General features: G+C 34.3%; 5 protein-coding genes across 7 annotated transcripts; 2 read left to right on the top strand and 3 right to left on the bottom strand.

Annotated features, from left to right (window-relative positions):
* Positions 1 to 2,980: 2,980 nt before the first annotated feature.
* On the top strand, positions 2,981 to 8,634 carry LOC123218217 (chaperonin CPN60-like 2, mitochondrial). Of its 2 annotated transcripts, XM_044639511.1 has the most exons (18): positions 2,981 to 3,155; positions 3,272 to 3,293; positions 3,673 to 3,804; positions 3,960 to 4,119; positions 5,041 to 5,216; positions 5,338 to 5,433; positions 5,518 to 5,622; positions 5,875 to 5,961; positions 6,085 to 6,174; positions 6,495 to 6,575; positions 6,659 to 6,727; positions 6,794 to 6,871; positions 7,036 to 7,131; positions 7,212 to 7,311; positions 7,416 to 7,519; positions 7,611 to 7,716; positions 8,087 to 8,165; positions 8,253 to 8,634. In XM_044639511.1, the coding sequence occupies exons 1-18, from the start codon at positions 3,118 to 3,120 to the stop codon at positions 8,356 to 8,358; spliced, it is 1,725 nt and encodes a 574-aa protein (XP_044495446.1). In that variant the 5' UTR covers positions 2,981 to 3,117; the 3' UTR covers positions 8,359 to 8,634. The 2 variants fall into 2 exon arrangements, with proteins under 2 accessions (XP_044495446.1, XP_044495448.1); XM_044639513.1 differs by lacking the exon at positions 2,981 to 3,155 and having other exon boundaries at positions 3,277 to 3,357.
* A 226-nt stretch (positions 8,635 to 8,860) lies between these two features.
* LOC123218390 (putative pentatricopeptide repeat-containing protein At1g17630) lies at positions 8,861 to 11,256 on the top strand. Its single transcript, XM_044639841.1, has one exon. The coding sequence runs from the start codon at positions 8,903 to 8,905 to the stop codon at positions 11,015 to 11,017; it is 2,115 nt and encodes a 704-aa protein (XP_044495776.1). The 5' UTR covers positions 8,861 to 8,902; the 3' UTR covers positions 11,018 to 11,256.
* A 59-nt stretch (positions 11,257 to 11,315) lies between these two features.
* Positions 11,316 to 12,271, bottom strand: LOC123218391 (LOB domain-containing protein 22-like). The gene has a single exon (XM_044639842.1). It carries the CDS (start codon positions 12,158 to 12,160, stop codon positions 11,471 to 11,473), a length of 690 nt encoding a protein of 229 aa, XP_044495777.1. The 5' UTR covers positions 12,161 to 12,271; the 3' UTR covers positions 11,316 to 11,470.
* Positions 12,272 to 13,077: 806 nt separating this feature from the next.
* On the bottom strand, positions 13,078 to 15,623 carry LOC123218455 (mediator of RNA polymerase II transcription subunit 9-like). Of its 2 annotated transcripts, none has more exons than XM_044639915.1 (6): positions 15,187 to 15,623; positions 15,027 to 15,089; positions 14,795 to 14,875; positions 13,861 to 13,919; positions 13,696 to 13,777; positions 13,078 to 13,296 (listed from the first exon to the last, which is right to left on the bottom strand). In XM_044639915.1, exons 1-5 carry the CDS (start codon positions 15,451 to 15,453, stop codon positions 13,720 to 13,722), a joined length of 528 nt encoding a protein of 175 aa, XP_044495850.1. In that variant the 5' UTR covers positions 15,454 to 15,623; the 3' UTR covers positions 13,078 to 13,296; positions 13,696 to 13,719. The 2 variants fall into 2 exon arrangements, with proteins under 2 accessions (XP_044495850.1, XP_044495851.1); XM_044639916.1 differs by having other exon boundaries at positions 13,078 to 13,284.
* A 1,965-nt stretch (positions 15,624 to 17,588) lies between these two features.
* Positions 17,589 to 24,055, bottom strand: LOC123218125 (beta-galactosidase 17-like). The gene is made up of 19 exons (XM_044639356.1): positions 23,832 to 24,055; positions 23,458 to 23,562; positions 23,038 to 23,233; positions 22,723 to 22,811; positions 22,490 to 22,570; positions 22,015 to 22,109; positions 21,652 to 21,722; positions 20,979 to 21,069; positions 20,798 to 20,915; positions 20,619 to 20,714; positions 20,486 to 20,534; positions 20,103 to 20,290; positions 19,919 to 19,990; positions 19,629 to 19,778; positions 19,071 to 19,121; positions 18,672 to 18,837; positions 18,412 to 18,557; positions 18,243 to 18,308; positions 17,589 to 18,045 (listed from the first exon to the last, which is right to left on the bottom strand). The coding sequence occupies exons 1-19, from the start codon at positions 24,024 to 24,026 to the stop codon at positions 17,941 to 17,943; spliced, it is 2,130 nt and encodes a 709-aa protein (XP_044495291.1). The 5' UTR covers positions 24,027 to 24,055; the 3' UTR covers positions 17,589 to 17,940.
* Positions 24,056 to 26,375: the final 2,320 nt, after the last annotated feature.

The following is a 26,375-nucleotide window of genomic DNA, read 5'->3' as shown; positions in this document are numbered from 1 at the left end:
ATTTTAGTTTTTAAAGTTTAGGGGGGCAAAATTAGATTCTATTTTAGTTTATTTTTAATATCATAGCGAAAATGACGATTTTACCCTTACCACCGTTAGAGTTTTGTTAAATCTAATTAGCCATGGGTGGGTGTTTGACGTTTCTATAGTTAAATGGTGGAAACTTGATAAAACATCAAACCGTGGGTGGGAAATAGTCGTTTGGCCATAAACAAAAGAGGGACAATTAAATAAATATTTATTCACCTATCACGTTACAAACTCTAACAACCAATCAATAGTAGAGGATTTTTGTTGGTTTATAAATTTTAAGGGAATTTTTGTAATTTGGTAAATCCGTCGAGGGGTTAAGATCAAAACCCCCCAAAGAAAAATCAATTTAATTTGATGTTAACATAACAAAGAAAAGAGAAAATAAAACAAAAATTTTCTTTTAATTGAATATATAATTTAATCCTATCTCAATATTATTGAATAAGAGAATCCTATATCAATAATATTAGGTATATAATTTTATACACAAATAATGATATATCATCATGTGATTGAGTATTATTTTATCATTAATTTTTAACTATCCAATCACATGATAACACGTCATTATTGTGTATAAAGTTATATATAAAAGTTATACACATAATATTACTCATCTATAATAGATGGATTGGGATCATATTGAAAAAATAAACAATAAAACTAAGTGTATAATTTTTGTGTACGAACAACATGTATCACTATATAATTTAGTTTAGTTTTATTTTTAATTTTTAATTATCTAATTACATGATGATACGTTATTATTTATATATAAAATTATACACAAAAATTATACATATAATACGACTCAAAAGTAAATAAAGTTTAGAATGAGATATGAATATGATACCCTAATAATATTCTAATTGACAAAATCCATTATGTAAAGATAGACATAGTGGATGGCCAATTCAACACAAAAATGTGCTAAGTGGAGTGGTGGGGTGCTGAGGTTGACAAGGAATTATTGAAGAATAAGATAACACTAATAAATCCATAATGTCTCGTAAACAAAGTCAAAGTACAAGTTCATCCTTGTTAATTATGTAGAATTTCTTTGGTAAAAAATGTCTTATCATTACCATAGATTAATGAATTTGCGTTGACAGAGGACTTAAATCCCATGGAAAATTTAGTCACAAAATAAAGGATTGGCCAAATGACTTTTGCCCACCCAAGGTTTGGTTAATTCTTAAACTCTCACCTATTAAGTTTCAAAAACTCAAATACTCATTCGTCATCTAATTTATGTTAAAATTTTTTGTTATGAGTAAGAGTAAAACCGTTATTTTACCAATAATATTAAAAAAATATAATTTTATCTCATTTTTCTTCTTATATTTTGAAAATTAATAATTTCATCTTAATATCAACTTTTTCAGTTTTGAAAAAGGCTAAAAGACATATTCTCACTTGACTAGATTGTCATTGTCATTGTCCAGACGAAATTGACTTGGTCTAGACAATGAAGATATAAATAAAGAGTTTCAACTCTTCATCAAGATTTTTATCATCTAAATTAAGTAGACTTCTTCTGGATGATGACGATAATGATCTAGTCAAGAAGTCATCCTCCTCTAGATGTTGTTGGTCGAAGGGAAAGCGTGGAGGGAAAGACATCACAAGGAAAGAGAGAGATCAACCATTGTTAGCCGAAAATTTGTTGACAAAATTTGAAACCCTAGGTAGGGGGGAGTGCCACTTTTCAAAACTTAATTTTAGAAAGAAATTATTAGTTTTTTAAATATTATTATTAAATGACGATTTTATCCTAAACCTTAACTGAAAATTTTAATAGATTTTAGCTCATGGATGAATATTTAGATTTTTGAAAGTTAAAAGGTGACAATTTGGGATTTCACTATACTTTGGGTGGGAATAAGTCTTGGCATTTGAAAAATGACTTTTTCACAATCCCAGAGTTTTTTTCTTCCCTTTCCGGTTGCCATCTTCGGCAACGACATCACTCAAAAATGTGGAAACAATAGTGGTGGGTGCTAAGGTTGATAGGATTTATATGCCCATGTGTTTAAGTCGTGTTGGAAAATTTGGTCACAAAATAAAGTTTTTGCCATGAATCAATTAACCAATTGATTATATAACAAACTTTGATAAACTGTTAATGTAAATATGTTTTCAAAATATATCGAATAATAAATAAAACAAGAAATTTAAAACTTGCCCACATGAAATTGAGAGTATTTTATCTAATTCACCATTCATGAATTGGAGGAGGTGACAACAAACATCATGCCCCATAATGACACAAAAATAAGAAAAAAAACAAGGAAAGAAACCAAGCAAGGAATCACTTCCTATAGAAGTTAATTGAATGCCCCCAAAAATTCAGATTCACCAAACAACATATATCATATTCTATTGACAAGTTTTCTCATTCAGGTGTAACACTAAATGACATCAAACCATGATAAAGGCTGAAAACTAAACAAAAAAAATAAAATTAATAAACCAATACAAAGGACAAGTTTTAGGCTTTTTTAATATGGGTTTGAAATGAATCATTTCATTGTTTCTAATTTTATTTGAATTTAAGAACATTTATAAGGGTAAAATAATATCTTTTATAATTTTTTGTTATACAGTAATATAATTAAAAAATATAATAAAATTATATATAAAATATATAAATAGATATATAAATAATATACTATTATGTGATTAAATAATTTTAAGTTAAAAATAAAATAATATTATTATAATTAATTATGCACTCGCTCTAAAAATTAATATATAGAAAGAATTTGGAAATTTTTCAGTTTTCGAGACCAGCATCAAACCTGGTCCAAAGACTTGGACATTAAAGAGGCTCATTGGGCCTAACTGGCCCAATATTTGTTATGATCCACAAATGTAAAACCTCCCGGCAAAGCCTAAAACCCTACATTAATATTCCAGAGAACCAAGTTCAGTAGTCTCTAATCAAAAGGTTTGATTTCCTTATAACCCCGTAAAGTTTCGCATTTTCAGCTAAAACCCATCAAAGCCCTTCGTTTCTTCTCTCGAAAGATCCCTTCATCTCTCCTTATCTCTGCAATTTTTTAAGTGCATAATATACCAATTATGTATAGGGCAGCTACAAAGCTAGCTTCTTCAATCAGGTATGTTTGTATATGTGTGTATATATATTATATTGAATTTAATTGTTACTCCCAGCTATGTAATACATACATTCTGATGGTTCTTTTCGTTCTTATTGTTTATATCTTATTTACAGTTCATCTGCATCAAAGAAACTGGTAAGACCTTATGAGCTTTGTCTGTATTGCATTCCTGGGAAAATATGAGAAACTTAAAGGAAAAGTAAGATTTTAATCTTAATTTCAATAATGATATGGGCTTTTAGTTTAATGAGGAGAATTGTGTGAACTTGTTAAGGCCAAAGCAGTTGCATCCGGCTCTGTTTAATCAAAGTCAACATGCAAGTTAATGTCATCTCATTTTGGATTTTGAATAATGACTTAAAAGTTATTTACTGTTCATTGTTTATTGAATTGGTGCAAAGAAAACTTTTCAATTTTTATGTTTTCTTTTGTTTTTGAAAAGATTGCTCTGATCTGTCTGAAGTAGTTTCGACTTTCTTTCCTCTCTCTGTTAATGTTTCAAATGGAAAAACAGGTGTACAGTAGGGTTATATCCAGTAGGAACTATGTGGCTAAGGACGTAAATTATGGGGTTGGGGCCCGCACAACAATGTTGCAAGGTGTATCTGAGGTTGCAGAGGCTGTGAAAGTTACAATGGGACCTAAGGTAACGTTTCTTTCTTATGTTTCCTGAAAAATCATACTATGATTAGGATAATATAGTTTTGATCCCTTATAATAAGATAAATAGAGGCTTAATATAGATTGAGAAAATTTCTTGTGTTCTTCTTAGTGTTCTCCATTCCTGGCTCATTGATTCAGGGTCACAATGTGATTATTGAAAAAAGTAGAGGAGATCCCAAGGTTACAAAGGATGGAGTCACTGTGGCAAAGAGCATTAAATTCAAGGACAAAGCCAAAAATATTGGTGCAGATCTTGTAAAGCAGGTTGCCAGTGCAACTAATACAGCTGCTGGAGATGGTAATATCTTCTTATTGTTTCTTGATTTTATTGTGGTTACCTACTGTGATTTTTCATTGACTCATGATTCTGTTGATGAGTTGGATTGAGACTTTTTTGGCTGGCAGGTAGGAAAAGTGATAGGAATCTAGAACACAATTAACTGAGTCACTATAGGACAGTTCTTTTTATTACTACAGAAAGGGGGATCTTGTAAGGTTCTTATCACAGAGGAAATTATAAAACAGAAAACACACTCTTCTAGTAGTTCGAGGAGCTAGGTCACCTCCCAATAACACTCTGAAATCCAATACCTCTAGTTGATACCCATAATCCCTTTTTATTGACACTAAGATAGTTGACTCTAAATTAATTAAGTAGGAAATCATGGACTTCCTGAATGCTTGGAGATTGGAATTAGTCTCTGATTGAGACTTTTAATTAGGAAATTTCCCTCCTATTCTTCGCTCTTTGGTAAACTTGCCTTGTTGGGGGCCTTACAAAAAGCCGAGCAACTTAAGAAAAAAATATCACAAAACCTCAAGAAATCCTCAACGTTAAGTTGCTTGGGTTTTGCTTTCTTTTTTAAATAGAGTCTTGAGTAATGTCCTGACTTTGACCTTCTTGTAGTGTAGATGCATGAGTATCTTTGAATGGAAGTTATATCTCTTTTTCTGATGACACTCTAATAGATTCTTTGCATGCATGACTTAAAGAAAACCAGTATTTTATAGCTAGGCACAAACTTTTCGTGTTGAAATCACAAACTTGAGTGTTGTTTTATGATGTCAAGTTTAGTGGTTATAGGATGATACTGTGAAAGCCATGGTGTCAGTATGAACTAGCAGCCTTCAGAAGCGAACAATCTTTTTCAATATGGTTTCCTTCACATCATTTAATTTGTTCTTGTCACTGGAGATTTGCTACTTATCTCCTTTGCAGGTACAACTTGTGCAACTGTCTTGACTCAGGCGATATTAACAGAAGGCTGCAAATCTGTAGCTGCTGGTGTAAATGTCATGGATTTACGCAGTGGTATTAACATGGCAGTTGATGCAGTTATATCTGACTTAAAAGAAAAAGCACAAATGATTAGTACCTCAGAAGAGATTACACAGGTAATGAAATTTATTTAAAATACTACGTATAAGTTGTGTATGGCTAGAAGCATTGAGCTAAGATATAACTTTTAGAGTCTTTGTCAGTAGCAATTCAAATATATTGGTATATTATGAATAGGTTGCCACTATCTCTGCAAATGGTGAACGTGAGATTGGAGAATTAATAGCAAGAGCAATGGAAAAAGTTGGAAAGGATGGAGTGATTACTGTTGCTGTAAGAACACTTATGCATTTAACTGTATTATGCCAATTAACTTTTACAAATAGGTCAAGCTTATGCACTATGCAAATTTCATAGGATGGGAATACTTTGGATAACGAATTGGATGTGGTGGAAGGAATGAAGCTTGGAAGAGGCTATATATCTCCATATTTTATTACTGATCAAAAGACACAGAAATGTGTAAGTTCAGAACAATTCCATTCTAAATGATGATTTTTACTTTTAATGATGAATTTCTCACTGTATTGTGGTGAAATGATAATTCTTGTTAATTTGTTCCTTTTCTTTTCAAGTTTATAAGATTGCTATTCACTTATACCATTGATTGTTATAACTACTATGTGGAAAATTTTATTTAACATAATAAAATGATCCTTTTCATAAAAGTAAAAAAATGCTGAAATGTATAATACTGTTATTCAAATGTTGCAGGAACTAGAAAATCCCTACATTCTCATTTGTGAGAAGAAGATATCAGACATGAACTCACTTGTGAGAATATTGGAGCTGGCTCTAAATGTAATTAACTTTTTCGCATATCTTTTAACTCTCTTTTTTTTATGAGCAATGTTAGGTAAATTATTAAGATATTCATGGAAGAATTCTCATTCCTTTCTTCTTTTGCTGTTTGATTATATACAGAAAAAAAGAGAACTCCTTGTTGTGGCGGAGGATGTAGAAAGTGAAGCACTGGCCATGCTCATTCTCAACAAGCATCATGCTGGAGTTAAGGTGATTGATTGGCTTTCCTTTGAAGTTACTTATATAGGCATACAGCATTAGATGGTGCAAAATGTTACTGTTTGAAGATTTCAACAGATTAAATTGCTATCGTGATAAATACGTACTTGTATATGTCCACACTCATAGCCACAACCAGATGATCTTATTTTGTATTTGAAGAATATATTTGCCATCCCCCATTGCAACACTGTCAATTATTGATAAAGAGCAGATGTGAATACTAAAAGTCAAAAGCAATCTCTTCCTATTGTTGGTGAATGCCAATTGAAGAACATTTACTATTGTACTGATAAATTTTATGATTTTAGGTCTGTGCTATTAAAGCTCCTGGCTTTGGGGAGAACAGACGAGCAAATCTAGATGATCTTGCTGTTCTTACTGGTGGAGAGGTGACAGAGCTTTCCAGGTTTAAATTTGTGTTTCCCCTCCATAGTAATGCTTGTGATGGCATGATTAACTATTTAATATTTAGGTTATCTCTGAAGATCGTGGTCTAACTCTTGATAAAGTCAAAGTAGAGATGTTTGGCACCGCAAAAAAGGTTTGTATATAGGCTTATGTGTGCTACAAGTTCTTTTTGTAGTACAGCTGACACAGTTCGTACCAGGTCACTGTCTCTGTTGATGACACTGTTATTCTACATGGTGGTGGGGATAAGAATTTGATCGAAGAGAGATGCAAGCAGGTATGCTGGTGGTTGATTATGCTCTCTTTGTTGATTTTTCTTTAATAATTCTTCTTCAATCAAATTAATAGAATTTGTATTCTTCAATCTATTAAGAAATTTAGATTGTGTGGGAGAAGCAAATGCTTTTGTGAAAGTGACTCATGCTTTATAATATTTTACAGCTGAGGACGGCCACGGAGAAGAGTGATGCTATGTTTGACAGGGAAAAAGCACAAGAACGACTTTCAAAGCTATCTGGTGGTGTTGCTGTTTTTAAGGTTAAATATTCATCTTACCAAATTCCTCCTCTGATATGTGCATCTTACAACCTCCTATGTAAGTATTCATTTTCTTGCAGGTTGGAGGGGCGAGTGAAGCAGAAGTTGGAGAGAGAAAAGATAGGGTTACAGATGCTTTAAATGCTACAAAAGCAGCTGTGGAAGAGGGTATTGTACCTGGTAAGTTGACTAATGTTTTGTGAATACCTATGCATGGCATTATTATTAATAGGCTTAATATGTGTATATTTTCTTCGTTAACCTGATAACATAACCCTTTTTAGGTGGTGGTGTTGCTCTCTTGTATGCAAGCAAGTCTCTGGAGAATGTTCAAACTCAAAATGAAGACCAGAGAAGAGGTGTCCAGATAATTCAGAATGCTCTTAAGGTCTAGTTTGTTTGGATCTATTTTTTCTCAAAATTTTCATAGTTTTGATGCAAATCCATATTTCCTGACAGTATATGTTGGTGTATTGTAGGCTCCTACTTACACCATAGCTTCAAATGCTGGATTCGATGGTTCGGTTGTTGTTGGAAAATTATTGGACCAGGATGATCTTAATGTGGGTTTTGATGCTGCTAAAGGTGTGTTCCTTGTGATTGTATGAACAATAAAATTATGTATTCCTACTTTCAAAACATAATTCATGTACACAGATCACGTGTTATTATGTGATTAGGGGTTGTTTTATCACATGATGACACATTGTCTATATACATGAATTGTATACTAAAAGTGGATACACATAGCATTGCTCTTGTATGAAACACAATATGACATGCATTTTTCCATAATTGTAATTGTGGTTTTTCTTCAACTCCTTGTGAAGTTGTGAGTTTACATGAGACTTTCTTTGTTTTGTAGTCTCTCTCAGCAAAACATTAATAATTTCCTCATTACCCTATTGCTTTCGTGCCATGATTGCTTGAGCTCTGTAATGACTGTACTCAACAGGTTCATATGTTGACATGGTGAAAGCCGGAATCATTGATCCCCTTAAAGTCATTAGAACAGCCTTAGTCGATGCAGCGAGGTTATAATTTAAATCCTTTTATGTCACAAAGTTGTGCATTGAACAAGACTAGTATTTTAACCCAACTCTTGTGCTTTCCAATTGCAGTGTGTCGATGCTGTTGACGACAACCGAAGCAACGGTCATGGAGAATCCTGATGACAAAAATAAGCTTCCAAGTCGTATGCCAGCAATGGATGACATGGGCTATTGATTACAAGTTTCAGAAGCGTAAAACATAGCATCTACTGTAACATTACTGAGGCATTAAAATACTTACCTGGATTCTTGATTACACAGCCTTGAATTACATGCAGGAGGTTGAATTTTGACAGGTAAAGGGGAGAGAATTAAGTTTCAAGTACAATTTGGGATTCTTATGAAGTATGGGATTAGATAGAGCATTGTAGCTGTAAACAAATCAGAAAGAAATCTACCATTTGAAATTGAGTTAAGCCTTTTAAATTTGGGAAGTGTACTTAATTTTCCATTTGTCATGTTCTTTCTTTGAACTTTGTTTGGGCTTAAATTATTTTTTCTTTTGTTAGTGTAATAACGAAAATGCCCTTCTCAGTTAGTTGACTAGTGTCTCTTCTAATAATGTTTAATTTATCAAATATATTATTTTTCTTTTTAAAAAATAATTTTTTTCCAAATCCAATTGAATTTATTTTATATATATATATATATATATGTAAAATAAATTCGTGGGGCCACTGAAAATTATACACACTTGTTGGCTGTCGTTCGTGCTTCATATGCTCCATACGGCTGCTTCTCTCCGTCTCGAGTCTCGCCGTTGGTTTTCAATAATTCCTCACCAAAATGATCTTCTTGATGTCTTTGACCACCTTCTCCAACATTGCGCGAAACTTCACCTCCTTAAACAAGTGCACTCGCAAGTCATTGTCAGTGGATTCGATAACTCTGCTTTCTTGGCAGCTAGAGTTATTTCGGTTTATGCTAGTTTTGGGCTTCTTTCTGATGCGCAAAACGTGTTTGAAACAACCCCAGTTCATTGCTTGTCGAGCTCTTTATTGTGGAACTCTATCTTGAGAGTAAACGTGTCATATGGGTGCCCTGAGAAGGCACTTAAACTGTATGTTGAAATGCGAAAGCGAGGGGTTTTGGGTGATGGGTTTACTTTCCCGCTCGCTATAAGAGCTTGTAAATTAACGGGTCGTTTTGGTTTTGGAAGGATTGTTCATAATCATGTTATGCAAATGGGTTTTCAAAGTAATGTTCATGTTGTGAATGAATTTATTGGAATGTATGCGAAAATGGGACGGATTGACTATTCTTATAAGATGTTCGACAAAATGCGAGTGAGAAATCATATTTCATGGAATTCGATGGTTTCTGGTTTTGCATTGAATCACGATTGTGATGGTGCTCTTGAGATGTTTCAGAGAATGGAACTTGAGGGATTGGAGCCAAATATTGTGACATGGACTTCACTCTTGTCAAGCCATGCTCGATGCGGGCGGCTTGAAGATACTATTGATTTGTTTGATATGATGAGGATGAGAGGAGTTAGAGTTAGTGCTGAAGCAATTGCTGTGGTGTTATCTGTCTGTGCTGATTTAGTTGCCTTTGAAAAGGGTATGGTCATTCATGGGTGTGTTATAAATTGTGGGTTTGAAAATTTCTTGTTTGTAAAGAATGCACTTATATGTATGTATGGGAAGCATGGAGATGTAAAAGAGGCTGAGAAATTGTTTTCAGAAATGAAATATAAGGATATAGTGAGTTGGAATGTGTTGATAACATCATATGCAGAGACTGGTTTATGTGATGAGGCACTTGCAATATTTTCACAGTTGGAGAATTTAGATAATGGTTCTATGGAGAGTCCTAATGTGATAAGTTGGAGTGCTGTAATTGGTGCTTTTGCTTCCAAGGGGAGAGGTGAGGAGTCTTTGTATCTTTTTCGCAAGATGCAGCATGCAAAAGTCATGGCCAATTCTGTAACAATATCTAGTGTTCTATCAGTTTGTGCTGAGCTAGCTGCACTGAATATTGGTAGGGAAATCCATGGCTATGTAGTTAAAGCTTTGATGGATTCTAGCATTCTAGTGGTAAACAGCTTGCTTAATATGTACATGAAGTCTGGATGTCTTGAGAAAGGACGTACATTGTTTGAGAGAATTAACAGAAAGGATTTGATCTCATGGAACTCAATGATTACTGGATATGGCATGAATGGACTAGGTGAAATTGCAATAGCAGTTTTTGAGCAGATGATTGAAGCTGGATTCAAGCCAGATGGAGTCACGTTTATTTCTCTTCTTTCTGCTTGTAGTCATACTGGGCTTGTTGACGAAGGTCGTAAGCTTTTTGATATGATGTTGAAAGAATTTAGGTTTGAACCCCATATGGAGCACTATGCTTGCATGGTCGATCTTCTTGGCCGTGCTGGGTTGATGCAAGAGGCAAGTGACATTGTTAAAAGCATGCCAATAGAACCTAATGCTTGTGTATGGGGAGCTCTTCTGAACTCATGTCGCATGCACAAAAATACTGACGTTGCAGATGCATTGGCTTTCCAAATCTTTAGAGAAAACACGGACTCAACCGGGAACTTCATGCTACTCTCTAATATTTATGCTGCAAGTGGGAGGTGGGAGGATTCTGCGAGGGTAAGAGTCTCAGCCAAAACAAAGGGCTTAAAGAAAGTTGTTGGACAGAGTTGGATTGAGGTGAAAAATAAGGTTCATATGTTTACTTCAGGGAAAAGTATGCAGTCGGATTTGAATGATTTTTGTGGAATTCTCGAGGAATTGGCTCTTCAAATGGAGAGTGAAGGCCATAGAACTGATGAAAACATCATTGCAGAAGATGCAGAGGAAGAAACCATGCTGAGCACGTTATAGAAATAGTCACCGGCTCTCACTCTTTTGAACCTGAGCCAATTTCTTCTGAAATACAAGCTCTAATGTTTAGAGAGCTTTGTTTTGATGTAATTTGCAAATGGGTAGCGCATGGAAGATTGGCTCAAAGCTAGGCTAAAACTTTATATGGGTCATTTTGTTGTCTTCACTCATATTCATTCAATTGTAAGTTGTAACCATTTTCTTTGCATAATCAATGGAAGCACTTACGATTTACAACATTCTATTTTTTGTAAGATAATAGTGAAACCAAAAAGAGATCACATATTAACACAAAACATGCCATCAAATCCAACACATCATTAAACATTGATGAACATACATGACTTCCCCTTCCCCAAATGCCGTTATCCTCAACAAGACGACCTATATAATATTTGATCTCCAATATACTCATACATTTTCATTGATTTCCATCAATTCCCATTACACAATCTAGGATGATATAAGCAACTGTGTCGACGGCACAAACCTCCTCTCAACCAATTCGTGATCAGGCTCAAACTTTACCTCATGTCTCTCATACGGTATCTCAACAAGCTGAGTCGTCTCCATCACCGGCACTACCTCCATGGTCGGATCTTGCATGGTCCATGCCGTAACATTTATGTCATCTTCTATATTATTCGGAACAACATAATTATCATTCTCCAATTGCCTATGATTAATAAAAAAAGACTCAGAGTTGACTATGTTCTCATAACTAAGAACTGAATCATCAGATTCTTGAATCTGTTGCTGAGCTTGTGCCCGGCAAATGGCCACTTGATGAAGGACCGAATCCAGCTCAGCCTTGTGTAACTCAATCTGACGTTGAAGTTCTCTTATAATTCTATAACATCCCCCTACAGGGTCACTGGCTCGCACGTCAGACTGGAAAATAATGGTGCGCATTGCTTCATCCTTCTCTGCAGGCTGCAGATTCTTAATGATCTTGGTGATGTTACTGACGCCAAACAATTTATGAGCGTTGAGGAATTGTCTCTGGCGATCATGAGGAAAATAAGGGGCGAGAAGGCAATCAGGGGCGCATTTTTTACGTTGGTATTTACATGCAGCGCATGCCTGAGTGGTGCTGCCATTGGTGGAGGCATTGATATTGCCAAGTCTCGGCAGGGCGGTCATATTTGATGGGAGAAGTAGTTTTTAATGTTGTTGAGAAGGGTGAAGAATTCGGATGCGTTGCCGGCGGGGTCGAAAGGTAAGGTTTTTGTTATGGTTTGAGTGTCAAGAGAAAGAGATGGAGAGAAATGAATGGAGAGACAGACAAATTGTTGTTTAATATATTAATGGGTTGGAACTTGGACATTTTTGGAGAGATGCCTAAAAATAGAGTTAGTGTTGTAATATGTTCTGTTAGAGTTTACTCTTTTTAGCTGAAATTTGGGAATATGGTTCAATTCAGCCATTATGGACTTTATCTTGATCTATTCAAAATGGATGGATTGTTTGCTACTTACACACAACAGTATTAGGGTGGCCACTGGGGTTAGCTTGACTGACAATGGAAACAAGGCATAAGGTCATATGAGTACATATTTTAAGATTAAATCTTTATTTACTTGGTGCTTTAATTATAAATTTGATCATTTAACCTAAGATTTCACTTATTCAGTATAATTATTTCAACTTTAAAAAGACACACTCGGATGAGATTTCTTGTTACAAATAAAAAATTGATCCAAGATTTTACTTATTCAATATAATTGTTTCAATTTTACTTACAAACTAACCTACTTAGATGGATTTCCGATTTAGGACAAAAAAAAAAAAAACTGTATTATTATAATCATGATCTCTAGAGACAATTAGTTAAATAGGACAAGTTGAGGATTGGGTATATTTGTGACTTTTTAACTACCATAAAATGATTGAAACGAATACAATCCATCTTCACTTGTAACCCATTTACAATCCTTTTCAAATCTACATTTGCATCCCTATCTATCAATCGGTAATTCAGATGTATTCTTTTACAAAATTTTTATTATCATTGCCAATGGTACTCTTCTTCACTTGACACATGTTGGATTCGAGCTCTGTTGAAGAAACATTATGAACAAATATATAAAAATATCCCGTGGATGAAAAGATAAATAAGCTGGTCTCTTGCTTGAAAATGTTTTAAGGGAAGTAAACAAAAAGAAATAATTTTTTCTCAGTGAACTAATAGTTGCAGAACCAATCTTATTCTACAAAAATGGAAACAGCTGCCTTCACTTCAAACTTCGAATTCTGCAGAATTCAACCTGAAATAAAGACTGAAAATTTTATCATTGGAAGCTGATTCGAATGACTTAGTTAACTATCACCAGTAAATGATGTGCCAAAAAGGAAAAAAAAAAAAAAAACAGTAAAGCAAGTAGATTGAAAAGCTCTTTCCTCACTCACCAGTAAATGATGCATCAAAATGTTGCAAGCTGGTTTTGTTGTTACCAAGTTTAATTTTTGAACAACATGCTCATTCTTCAGATAGGATTAATAATTTATATAAACTTCTTTTAAGAAGAAACTATCATTCAATAATTATTATTTTTTACTCTTCTCTTCAATAACAGAGTCCAGTAATCAGCTTGTTCAAAGATTTACACTCCCAAAATATATATATAAAATTGCAACTTACTTCCCCATCATTTAGCAGTTAAAATAACTTTTCTTACCTGATGTCAGATGCAGACAAACAGTTAAGGCTCAGACTTGATAAGCTCTTCCACAGAATTCTTATACTTGCCAATCAGTTCCCTGGCATTCAACCATAAAACAAGTCACTTGCTGAGCAATCATAGAACTTAACACAAAACACAAAACTATAAACCATGCACAACCTCCGTTGATTCTGCAGTTGTTCGCACTCCTCCAGCTTTCGCTTCTGCCCCTCAACTGTCTGCATCCAATATAAAAAAGACAAAAAAATCCCCAAATCATACCAAGTAACTTTAAATCAACCAAAAAGAAACTAATTACATCAGAATTCATACAATGCTTTGTAACAAAAAGGGAAAAAGAATTCTCAGTATTCTGCTGTACATCATCTATCTACCCAACTAGTTCTATCTAAACCCAAAAAAAGCAAACATTGAAACACTATCTCCCGCGAAGACCTCAATCAACAAGATCATTTACTAAATTGGGCAGGCTTATATACATTTTTTACAAATGTCAAATAAATGTCACATCATACTGAAACTTCCACCATCACAACAGTGAGCCTGGCAAAATCACACTACAGACCAGGAAGCACAATCTTGGTAATGCTATCAGAAAAAAGTTTATGATCACGTGAAACATCACAATTGTAGCACTCAATGTCCGCTTGTATATCTTGTTACTAGATCCCAATAAAAAGTTACTAGTATAATTTATTATGAATAAAACTATGTGTACAAAAATTGTACAAACTGAGGTGGTAGCTGATGATTGGATGATATAATTGTTTACTTTTTCTCTTACTTCAAAATCACCCAATCAAATGCTACCAGGTTATATGAATAAGTTTGTATAATTTGTTTATACATGTAGTATTACTTAATTTATTACAAGTCTTACATCTTGTGTCACCAAAGTTTGTTGTTTAGATACTCCAAATAATGTCAGATATTCTGTGGTTGTTACCAAACCTCCATTTCATTTTTCAAATATAAAGATGTCATCTTTATACAGACCATTGCGATGGAATTATATATCTGAAAACTTAATCTAAACACCATCCTTGGAACATTATAAATATCTAAAATACAAAGTAAATATGATTAAACATACCATTGCCTTACTGCTGATTGATCCTGATATTGAATTCAATAGTTGCTGACACTTCTCAAAGTGATTGCTGAACTCACTAACCTTTAAACACAAATAAATACAAACATGAATTAAATTAACACCTATTAAAATTTAATCTTCCAAATGTTACCAAACAATATTTGATATTTTTCCTGTAACATTACAAGGATCAATGAAAAATTAAAAAAAAAATCTTTTAAAATATATATACCAAAGCATCCGAGTGCTGGTCCCTTGTTCCATTCTCAATAGCGTCGGCTAAATTTTCCACCAACTGCAAACCAAACCCCACAAAGAAGAAACTCAAAATTACAAAAAGCACCTAATTAGAGTGAAAAGCTTACAGAAAGAGGACATGAAAAACAGCCCACATGCAAGAGATGGAAGTGAGAGGCGAGTGACTGGTGATGCTGGTTCTGCTGTTGTTGCTGTTGCTGCTGCTGAATCGTACGATGTTGAAGCTGCGGTTGTTGTTGAAACTGCTGTTGTTGAGGAAATTGAGGTTGTTGGTAGAATTGTTGCTGATGGTGTTGTGGGGAGAGGAATAAATGGTCTTGATTCGAGGGTGCAGGGGAGTTTGTGTGGGTCTGTATGGTGGGGATCATTGTCCAGGATCCGGAACCCGAATATGGATCCATTTTGGGAACTGGGATTCTCCGGTCACCGGGGGATTTGATTAAACGATTATATACGGATTAAAGAGCGAGGAGGAAGAAGAAGAGTTTAGCTAAACTACGAGATCGTGTCTTGAAGGTGTACAGTAATGATAATTTAATTGGGTTACTCTGTATTTTAACTTTACTGCAAATATACATTATGGTCAATACGTTTGATACAGCAGGTTCTCTCTTTGATATAGAGTACCCAAAAGTCTTATTCCCACCCAAGCTATAGCCAAACTCCGGAGTAATCCTCACTAATTTTTTTAAATTTAAATACCTACTTATTCGTTAGTTTTCACAGCTACTGTTAGAATTAAAATCATTATTTAAATATTTTTATTTAAATAAAGAAAAATTAATTTCTTTTTAACCCTTTAGTTTTAAAAATTAATAATTTACACTCTCAAACTTTGAAACATTATTTTACACTCCAAAAACTTCATTTTATTTTTCTCAGCTTGACATTTCTCTCCGACAGCATCTCCTCTCCCTCCATGATGGTTTATCGACATAAAAACCATCAAAAATATGATCAAAATGACCGAATTTTTAATAAGAATCTATACAAAAATCGCACGATTTGTGCTACAATCAATCAAATTTTTAGTGGTTTTCGCATTGAAAAACCACTATAGAGGGAGGGGAGATGCCACCAAAGAGGATCATCAAAAAGAACGACCGTCGGAAAGATAGAATATAGTTTTTGGGTTATAAATGTAATGTTTTAAAGTTTGAGTTAGGAGGAAATAGTTAGTTTTTAAAATTAAAGGGGAAAAATAACTATTTTTTTTTAAATAAAAAATTTTAAATGTCAATTTTACCCCTGACTGTAGCAATCAAAACTAATAGATAAATGAGTATTTGAGTTTTTGAAAGTTAACGAGAGTCACTTTGAATTTTCACTATACCTTAAGTGAGAATTAACCATTTAGCCCTCTTAAATATAACATAATGCCAATATTTAACAATTTTGAAAAACAATAAAACTATGTGTATCCACTTTAGATACATAAACATGCACATACTTATATGTGTCTAGATTCTTTATATTGAAATCTAATTATAAGATTATTCAATTTTTCTTTGCTCTTGTTTTGAAAATACAATATTGTATGAAGACTTAGGGATGAAAATTTGTAATTGCTACAATTACTTTGCTAAATTTACACTTGAAAATTAATAACTTAACCATGAATGTAAGATTCCAAGCAACACACTGAGCCGTTTTAAAAGCATCATGTTCATTACTAATACTCGCAAAGAATTGCACCTTACAATTTGTGTTCTTCTCGTTTATGTGTTATTTCACATCAATAATTTGATACTAGAAAGAGGGTCTATTTTATCAACATGTATGCCCCAAAGACACTTTAGTCATTTTCATATTTAAAATAATTTATTGTATGTTTTGAGATATTATATGAGCGTGCATGATAAGAGTGTAAGCTCGTACGTGAGTTGCTTTGACAATGTTATTCATAGATGCAATGTATGGTCGTGCCATTCAAAGTGCACATCTATACAGTCGATGGAAGCATAAAACACGTAACTGGTTGTCATGCATGAAAAAGAATACAACTGTGCGTGAGGTTGATTATAGGACAAAATGGTGAATGTACTGCTGTAAATCAGTATGATGAATATGGGTACAAGCATGTCTGTGATTTATGAATGAATGGTTCATGCTTGCAAAATATAGAAAGACGAGATGTCATGAACCACCTAGGATAGAGATTTACTTTCCAAGCGCTAGGACATAGAAACAGTTGCCGAAAGTTTTAGAAATTTAATTACAGTCGATGATGCCTGTGCTCTTATAGGTGAATGGCTATACATTCATTAGGTTGAAGATGAAGTGGTCGTGCATGGATGTACGATTGCAAAACATTTAGATAAGGAAGTACTATCATGCATAAAGAGATGCACGGCCGTGCATAAAATTACATAGTGAATGGCCGCCGGCACTGAGTACAGTCGTGAATGATGAAAATGCTGCGAAAGTTGCATTAAGGCCCTGCTTTCCGCCCAAGTATAAAAGTTGCCAAAATGGTGCCGTCAGAGACAACTTAAATCTGCTTAGGCAAACATGTATTCAATGTAACAGAAGAAAATCGAAAAGAAAAGGTGTAAAACAATCATATATGCCCGTTTAGATTCCACAATATTAGCTACCATTATCAACTGATTGCCAAAAAAATGTTAAAAGAGTCATACTGTGCACATACAGACTATACAACGGTTTTCCCAAATCAGATTCTTCTCCACATCGACAGGCTTGTCTCTATTCAAGTACTGTCGATCATCCAATATGTTCTCCACGGGGATGGGATGTAATAGTTGTGGTAATAAAATACTGTGCATGTGCAAGATTCAGAAGGTCTGATAATGTATATATGTCAAACTCTACCTTCTCGGCGTTGTCAGCTTGGCATGAGACAACTGGATGCCCGAGTGTGGGTAGTGTTAAAGTGTATGAACATTTGAGTTACTTGAACCACATGTGAAGTCTGGCTTATCAACTGAGTGTATCAAGAGCTCAGAGTTCGGAGATTCTAACTCAAATACGGCCTGCAAATAATGAAAATGAACATTAACAGAAATATAATATTAAAACTTCTGCTTTAGGTTGTGCTCATTTGGACTTCTACAAGGTACCAGAAAGCTTCTAAAAGAGGAAAATCAAAATTTTAATTTATATGCCAACATAAATATAGAGTTCAAAATTATTAAAATATAAAGCAAAAGGATATTTAAGCATTTCGTACCACAACATTTTCCCCATCACGAAGGATAGGAGCAGGGACATAAAGATTGCATGGTGGTCCAAAAGACTGCAAAAGAGGCCAAGTAAAGATTCTAAGAGGAAATTGACCATAAATATAAATGCAACTGCAGAAAACATACAAGAGATGATGGGACAAGGAATAACTTTACCGGCCAATATCTTCCTATGTTAAATTCATTGACAAATGCAATCCCTTTACCCCAACCACTGAAAGATATGTATGTATCTTTAATTTGGTTTACTTTATCAATACTAAAACGGCCAGTGAAGAAAGCGGGTTCTTTTGAAAGGCTCTCTGTCAAGGAGATACAAACAGCAAAGAGTCATTGTTGACTGGAGAACCAGAAATGAAAGAATGCAACAAAAATGATAGAGCTTCTTTCAGCCTTTTCAGGCTCTAAAGTCATACCCTGTTTATGTTCTAATTTTTTGCGAGCAGATTGTTGAATGGATCCAGAAGATACAACCTGAATGGTATTGATTTTTGGCACCTCATTGAGGTTGTGAAGAGGAATAGGATACATTTTCCATCCATGCAGAACTTTCCCATCCAAATAAACCGAAGATAAAATACCCTATAATGCAGGAAAATCAACCACAAACAACTAAGATTCAAATCGATGGACATAGAAAGGAACTTTCTAGTTACAACCAAGAAAATTCAGCATGACCATATATCTTACATGAACAATCAAAGCTTACAATGCTGGCTGGGACAGATAGATATATAGTCTCTAAATGATATTGAACAATGATCTAATGCATTTGAGAAACAAGCATTAAATTTCCAACTTCATAAGCAACTTACCTTCTTATCAAATAGGTATCGCCCATAATTTACACGACCCATATTTTCAACCTGAAGAAGGAAAATATATCACATTGGAATGGAAAGAATTATTATATCATATGCATCATAAAATTAAGATGACAGCAGATAAGCCATTAGAACTAACATACACCAAGTATAGTCCATGTGCATGGAAACAATCAGTTTGCATTTGTTCTGCTAACTTCTTTCCAAGACAGAAATCACTAAAATGGTCAAAACAATCACATGAGTTCCCAAGGTTCCATAACTATTTATACACAAGAATACCAAGGTGAACTGGTGTTACAACTTACAATATTGATGCCAAAAGCCACAAAACATAATTGATACTCAATATAAATAAGCATTTCTACATTTATGAGCTTTAAAAACCATCATATGTATAATGAAAATCATGTATTCACATCCCCAACTTATTCATGAATCTTTAATAATACTTCCAGTTTACTATCTTCTTAAATAAAAAAAGGGGTAGTAAGTCCACAACCCTAACTAGCTAAGCAAACTGTTCAATGAAAGATAAAAGCCAGTTACCAAAATATACAAGCTAATGTTGGAGACGCATCTAGCATTAGGGAGGCTAAGCGCTTGATTTGACCATCTTTCAATTGTGCCAACATATGTTGGCCTTCCACCATTATCTCCAGATGAGCATGATACAAACACTTGAGCTCTGTCATGCACCTGCAAAGAAAATACTTGCATTATCTATTGAATGTCTGTTAACTACATAATTCTGAAACCACATATGAGAATAATGAACATAGCTACAAAACTAGAAACTGAATTGCTTAGCATAAATATGAATCAAATGACATCTATACCTTTGGTATGTGGAGACTACTGCCATAGTTCTTTCCAGCATATTCCGATACATACAAAAGAAATCCAAACATCTGGAGTGAAAAAAGAAATCCAAATGTGGCCATAGTAATGTTCAGCACCCTTGGATTATTATAAAATGCAGAGTAAAGAAACTTACAATCATGATCATAAATTCTTACACACCTGACCCACAGACTCCATTGAAATTGGGTTTTCAGATTGAACTACATCTGCAGGATCTATTGTATCAAGTAGATCAAACAACAATGCTGTTTTCTGTAACTGAATTGGTCCATATCCTGCCTTTGCATTATCAGGAGGAAATGAAGGAAGAGATGTGGCACTATATTTCTCTACCACCCTCCGAATTGCTGAAAGCAGAATGGTCTTTGTCAACTAAATATCTTGCAGAAAAGGATTAATGGCAAGGAAAAAATCTGGGAAGCCTAAACATATCAAATGAGAATAAAAACAGGTATGGCATGGTTAGATTAGTGGGAAAAAAGAATCAAATACAGATTATTCCAAGTTCCAACTACAGAAGGAAAAAAAGAAATTAAAATTACCTCTGAATTTTACATTGTCGACATCACCAGATTCCTTAATTGGTGCATCCTAGGATAAAGGGGCATAAGACTGTCAATTCAGTGCATAAAACCAGTTTGCTTTTCCTGATAAGCAAGTCAATATTGTTCTCACATAATCATAAGAAGTTAGATCAGGCTTGTAATCAGACTGATCCACACCAGTATTTGCTCCATTGTAAAAACCAAAGTTTGTCCCACCATGTGCCATCTGAAATTATGAGTCTAAGTCAGAATTATCAATAAGTAAACAGCGGCTTGATAGCAGCAAAAAAGGGAAACTATAGTATATACGTAAAGCACTGCAGAACCGTTCTTTGATAAAATCTTGTCCAGGTAAGATGCTGTGGAATCTGCACTAGTCACTGCCATCTTCTCCCCCCAGTGTGTAAGCCAGCCAGTATAAAACTCCCTGAAATTACAAGCATTATGAGCAATGAAACATTGATCAGAAATAATAATTTGAGACACTTACGAAGAAAGCGGTGGTGATTTCCCTGGGGCATTGAACTCCTTTTGTAACTTAAATATAGGCCAAGGCTCTTCACCAGTAGAGAAGTCAACAGCTACAAATCACAAAACAGAATAGATTATAGCAAATCATATTGTTTAACCATAAGATCATATTAACTTACACCCAGTGCAAATCTCAGTTATGTTACGTATGCAATTTAGAAATAATAGTAATAATCAAGTTATACAGTGGAAAGCTTCTATACTTTTTGCCTTTTTGAAGAGAAATAAAGGAAAATTTCTATGAAGTATCTCAACTGCTGTATAACTTCTAAAGAGAACAAGACCCCCCCCCCCACAAAAAAAAAAAAAAAAAAACACAAACAAAGATTGATATTTGCAATTCCTGAGTCTTAAAAGAGTATCAATTCCCTGTTGGAAGGTCGATTTGGCTGATTGAAAATCTTCTTATTTTGGGATATTTTTAATTTATCTTTTATTGCATATTTCCTTTTTCTATTTCACTTCCTAGTATTTATTGTATTTCCTAGTTTTAGGTCCTAGATTGTTTGCATAAATTCCTCCATTGTTTAGTGAAAATTGTGTGACAGAATTTATTCAAAATCAACAAGCCCACTGTTTCACCCCCTTATGCTCAGAACTTAAAAAATAAAATATATTACTATTGACTTTACCAGAAAAAACAGCATCTCCACTTATAGTCCCCTTCTGGAGAGTTTCCCTAGTACCTCCATCCGTTGTATACCTATAAATCAAGTGAAGGAAAGGATGGATAATCAAATAAGGAAAGAATAATATCAGAAGTCCATTCAAAGTATACACTTGGAACACCTTTCTACCATATATAACAATAGAAATACCAACTAGATACACCAAATGAATAATTTAACATAATAGCCTACAATTATCAGTAGAACTTAAACTAGGAAGTCTTAAATATTCAAACCCAGGTAGTTGGAATGGAAACTAAATTCAAGTTAATTAAAATAATCCGCAAAAAGAAAATAATCTGGAATGAGGTCTATAAAACAACTTACAAAACAATTTCTTCCCCGAGATGTGCTCTGGCCAATGTAACAAGGTGATGAAGATAGGCCTTATCATCTCCATATGAACCAAATTCATTCTCAATCTGTGAAAATAATATCATTAACATTAAGACACCTAAAAGTGGGGAATTTAAAGTTCAAGTTTTCAAATAAATAGGTTCTCCCATTCACATCAAGACAAAAAATAGGTCTTCCCCATAGGCAATAATAACAATCAAAGAAGGATTCATCATCACAAGTTGGCAAATCATGGAGATTCATCATCCATAAAAAATATTGTTGTAATTTCAAAATTTCAATAGCTTCTTTAAACCGTAAGAAGAAAACATCTTTTAGCTTAACTGTAATGAGTTCAGTACTGCACATTGGAATTTGGATTCTCATACTGATCTAACAACTTTCCACAGTATTTATCAATCAAAATTCATTATTGGAAGGCTACTGTAGTAAAATATCCACATACCTGAACCATTATAATAGGGCCTCCATTCTCATAAAGAAGAGGAGATATCTTTGGGAGTAGGACTCCCCACCATTTGTCAACCTACAACATTTCACATCGTCACATAATCATATTAATGCACAGCATGGTGAATGGTCACATTTAAAGCCATAAAAAGAAACTACCACATACTTCGTATGAAAATTAAATCATGAGACACAATTTTGAGCAAACAAAAGTATAGGTGAACATACCAATCCAAGGTAAACATGATCAGATGACCTGAGTTTGAGAGCTGGTTTTATGGCAAGCAACCAAGGTGGAAAACCCCCAAAATCCCACTCTACAACAAAAAGATATTTTAAAAGGAAACACTTGTTATCATGGCAACTATAAAAGAGAAAAAAATATACAAACATGAACTTTATAGCAGAAATAGTAATTTTCAGCTGTTCTAGATGTATAGCGATATCAATATTGGAATTTAATTTACTACTAATAATCCATGAAACGAAAATGTAAATTTAACATGCTAACAGTGGGAAAAGAATCTAAATGTTAAGACTGACCAGCACAAATGTAAGGTCCAGCTCGAAGCATAACGAGCAAATTTAGCTTTTGACAGAGTTTGAGAAATGATACTAGATCTGCAATACCCTCAAAAACCAGCTTTCCGGGTTTAGGTTCATGCAGATTCCAAGGAACATAAACTTGGATGGTATTTAAACCCAAAGCCTTAGCTCGAAAAAGCCTATCCTCCCAATACTGCATCATAAGATATATATTCAACACATTATCATGTCGCCAAAAAAAATGAAACTTACAAGCAAAAATTGCAATAAACTTGATTAGTTATATTTTAAACAAGTTCATAATAAAAACTACATAACAAATGATTAAAGAGATAAGATTCCATCATAGAGATCCAACTCTCTTGGAAAAATAAAGTTTTAGAAGACAAACAAATATAGGACAAGGGAGAACAATACCTCAGGAAGCACCCGGAAATAATGCACATCGCCACCAATAATCTGAAATGGCTCACCATCTTTCCAGAACATGTCCTCAGCAACCTCAAATTTTCGATCATTCATCTAATATAAGACCAAAAAAAATATAACTTAACTCCAACTTTCATAACGGTGCAAGAATCTATTACTCAAGAGCAAATTTCATTATTCATTAAAAATTTCCTCCAAAAGAGAATTGTTTAACCTGTAATTGAACCATCGAAAATTCAATCTTTTTTACCCTGGTTCTCACCAACCAAACGAAAATGAAAAAAAGAAAGCTTTATCATAAAAATGAAGCCTTTATCCATCAATAAACAACAATTCATATAAACATGAGAGACTCTTTTTACCCTCTTGTGTAGGTGCCGATGATGAAGAGGTGAAAGAGAAGGAAGAGGAGCGAACACAGGGACCAAGCCACCAAACAGCACTAGAAAGATAATAACGGAGAGGAACGCTCTTATTCTGGTGCGCCGCCTTCGCATTGCCGAGATTGCAGAGAATTTAGTCTTCCCTGTCATTGACTCTGATACAGTGCCAGCCATTTTCAAAGGCCACACTGAGGAAAAGACTATTTTTGTATTTATTCAATTATGTTTCAAATTTAATTTTAGAAATTTCCAAATATTGAGAATCTTTTCCCGAATAACATTTTCGTCCTTAAAGTTTAGTCTAATGTTAGAGTTGGATGTCAATTTGAGTACCCAATGGCCGAGCGTGACCACAAGATCAAAATAATTTTAAGGCCAAATGTAGTTCCTATGCAGGTAAATATTAGTTGAGCTCATATTTGTTCGAGTTTGGCTCTATTTAAGGATTCAAGTTTAATGAGTTTTTGATAAAATTGAGCACAAATTCAAGGTGGATTTGATATTTTAATAATATTAAATTTAACTTTATATTTTTAATAAAAGAAAATAGGAAAGAAAGATGGAGTACAATAAAAATGAAAAGATTATGCCTTGAAATTCCCCACACTAGATGTGAGACTATTGGATTGAGTTTTGATTTATAATAGATAAAATGTGTTAGTTGAAATGTTATTTTTCAATGCAATACTTTTGCAAATAAATAAATTACTAACTTAATTCCAATATAACCTACATTTAAAGGCATCAATTAGGTCAAACCAGTTCGTTACTATAGTATATTAGGCAAATTGATGAATCTTTTGAACTTTAAGCCTAGACACAAAGCCTATGTGGGTGCCCTGCTTTTATTTACATAATTAATAAAAAGTTAAACAATTAATTAATTAATTAATAGTTATAATATAAATTTTTATTTTTTATTAAAATTAATAACCGTTTGACCCTATATATTAGGCCAAGTTATGAGTCTTATGAATTTTGTGACTTAACCTGATCTGAAAAATAGTTATTATGCAAACCTTAGACTTGATCTAACCTATAGGTTTAATAAATTACGTCAAAGCTAACCCAACTCACTGATATCTCTATCACATCTTTTTATTTTTATCATGACTCAAATTTCTTTCATTATTTTTATTACAAAACATAAATTAAAAAATAATTTTTTGAAATTAAGAAATATTTTTTTAAGTTTGAGATTAACTTCTTTGAATCGAGCCTAATAAGTTTTTTAAATCACAATTCAAACCCAAACTCGAGGGAGCCAAGGTGACAATTGAAACGAGTAGCCATGGAAATACTCGCAACTAATAATAGAAATCTAATATAATTTTTTCTCTTAAGCTGCTTCTTGGTCCCTCTCTTCCATCGTTGCTGACGATCTCCATCAAGGATATGCACTGTCCAGAATTTGCTTCTTCTGCGACTCCATTTCCCTATGAAAATAATCCTCATCCTCTCCAAGTACATTTATTCCCTCCTGCTACTTTCTATCTTCTCATATATCTCCCCAAATTTCTTCACGAAATCCGCCAACATCATCAATGAAGTAGAAGACTCCTCATTATAATCTTCCTCTTCCATTACTTTGTTTGAAACCTCAACCCAATCTTTACTTCTCAAACTTGTACTTGGAAGTTAAAAATGAGAGCTAATGAAGTTGGTAAAACCTCCCACTTTAATTGTCACAATTTCTCTCATTATTGCCTCTAACAAAACAATGTTAATTGTTGTTCACAGGGAGACAGAGACTGGAATCAAACTGCAGGACAGAAGAAGGCGCTGGAGCTGAAGCATAGGAGAATAATGGGTCAGGAGCTGCTGTGGGAGAAGCAGCGACCCTGGAGATAAACCAACTGAAACTAGGACGCACAGAAAAAGCTGGGTAATTTTAGAGCACATAACCAAACTTGGCACCCAGGGAAATCAGAACACTCTGAAAGAGGAAGAGCTTAAAACCTGCAGAAAATCCTGGCAGGAGAACCGGGAAAACCACCAGGGAGAGAAGCAGCAATGGAGAGCTTGCTGCAGAAACTGGATATTGTAGTAACAACAGCCAGGCATACCACACGGGAGGAAAGCCCCAGCACAGGAAAAAGAAAATGAACACCAGATGCCCTTGGCACAGAGGCAACACACCAGCAACCCACACAGAGACACTTCAGCAGAGGCAACTGAAGCTCAGGACCAGAAAGGAAGCAACGGCTGGAGGCAGGACCAGGCAGAAGGAAACGCACTTTGAAAGCAAGAACCATTTGCTTATACTCTAGATCTCAGACTGGATTCCAAAACAGGGCAAAGAAGCAAGCACTGGAGACCAAAAAGCAAACCAGCAAAATAAAGCCAAAAGGGGCAACACCTGCAAAAGAAAACACCAGTAAGAGGGCAAAAAAACATCCCAGCACCATCAATCCGGGAATTGTGTCTGCAGATTCATTTGAAAATGCACATAGGTAATCGCCATATTTTGGCTATTAACACATTGCTCATGGTTGGCCGAACCTTAAGAAGCCCAGCGCCCAT

This window comes from Mangifera indica, chromosome 6 (genome assembly GCF_011075055.1).
Source record: "Mangifera indica cultivar Alphonso chromosome 6, CATAS_Mindica_2.1, whole genome shotgun sequence".
Taxonomy (NCBI): Eukaryota; Viridiplantae; Streptophyta; class Magnoliopsida; order Sapindales; family Anacardiaceae; genus Mangifera; species Mangifera indica.
The sequence above is the reverse complement of the archived record's forward strand: the minus strand, read 5'-3'. Positions and strand labels throughout refer to the sequence as shown.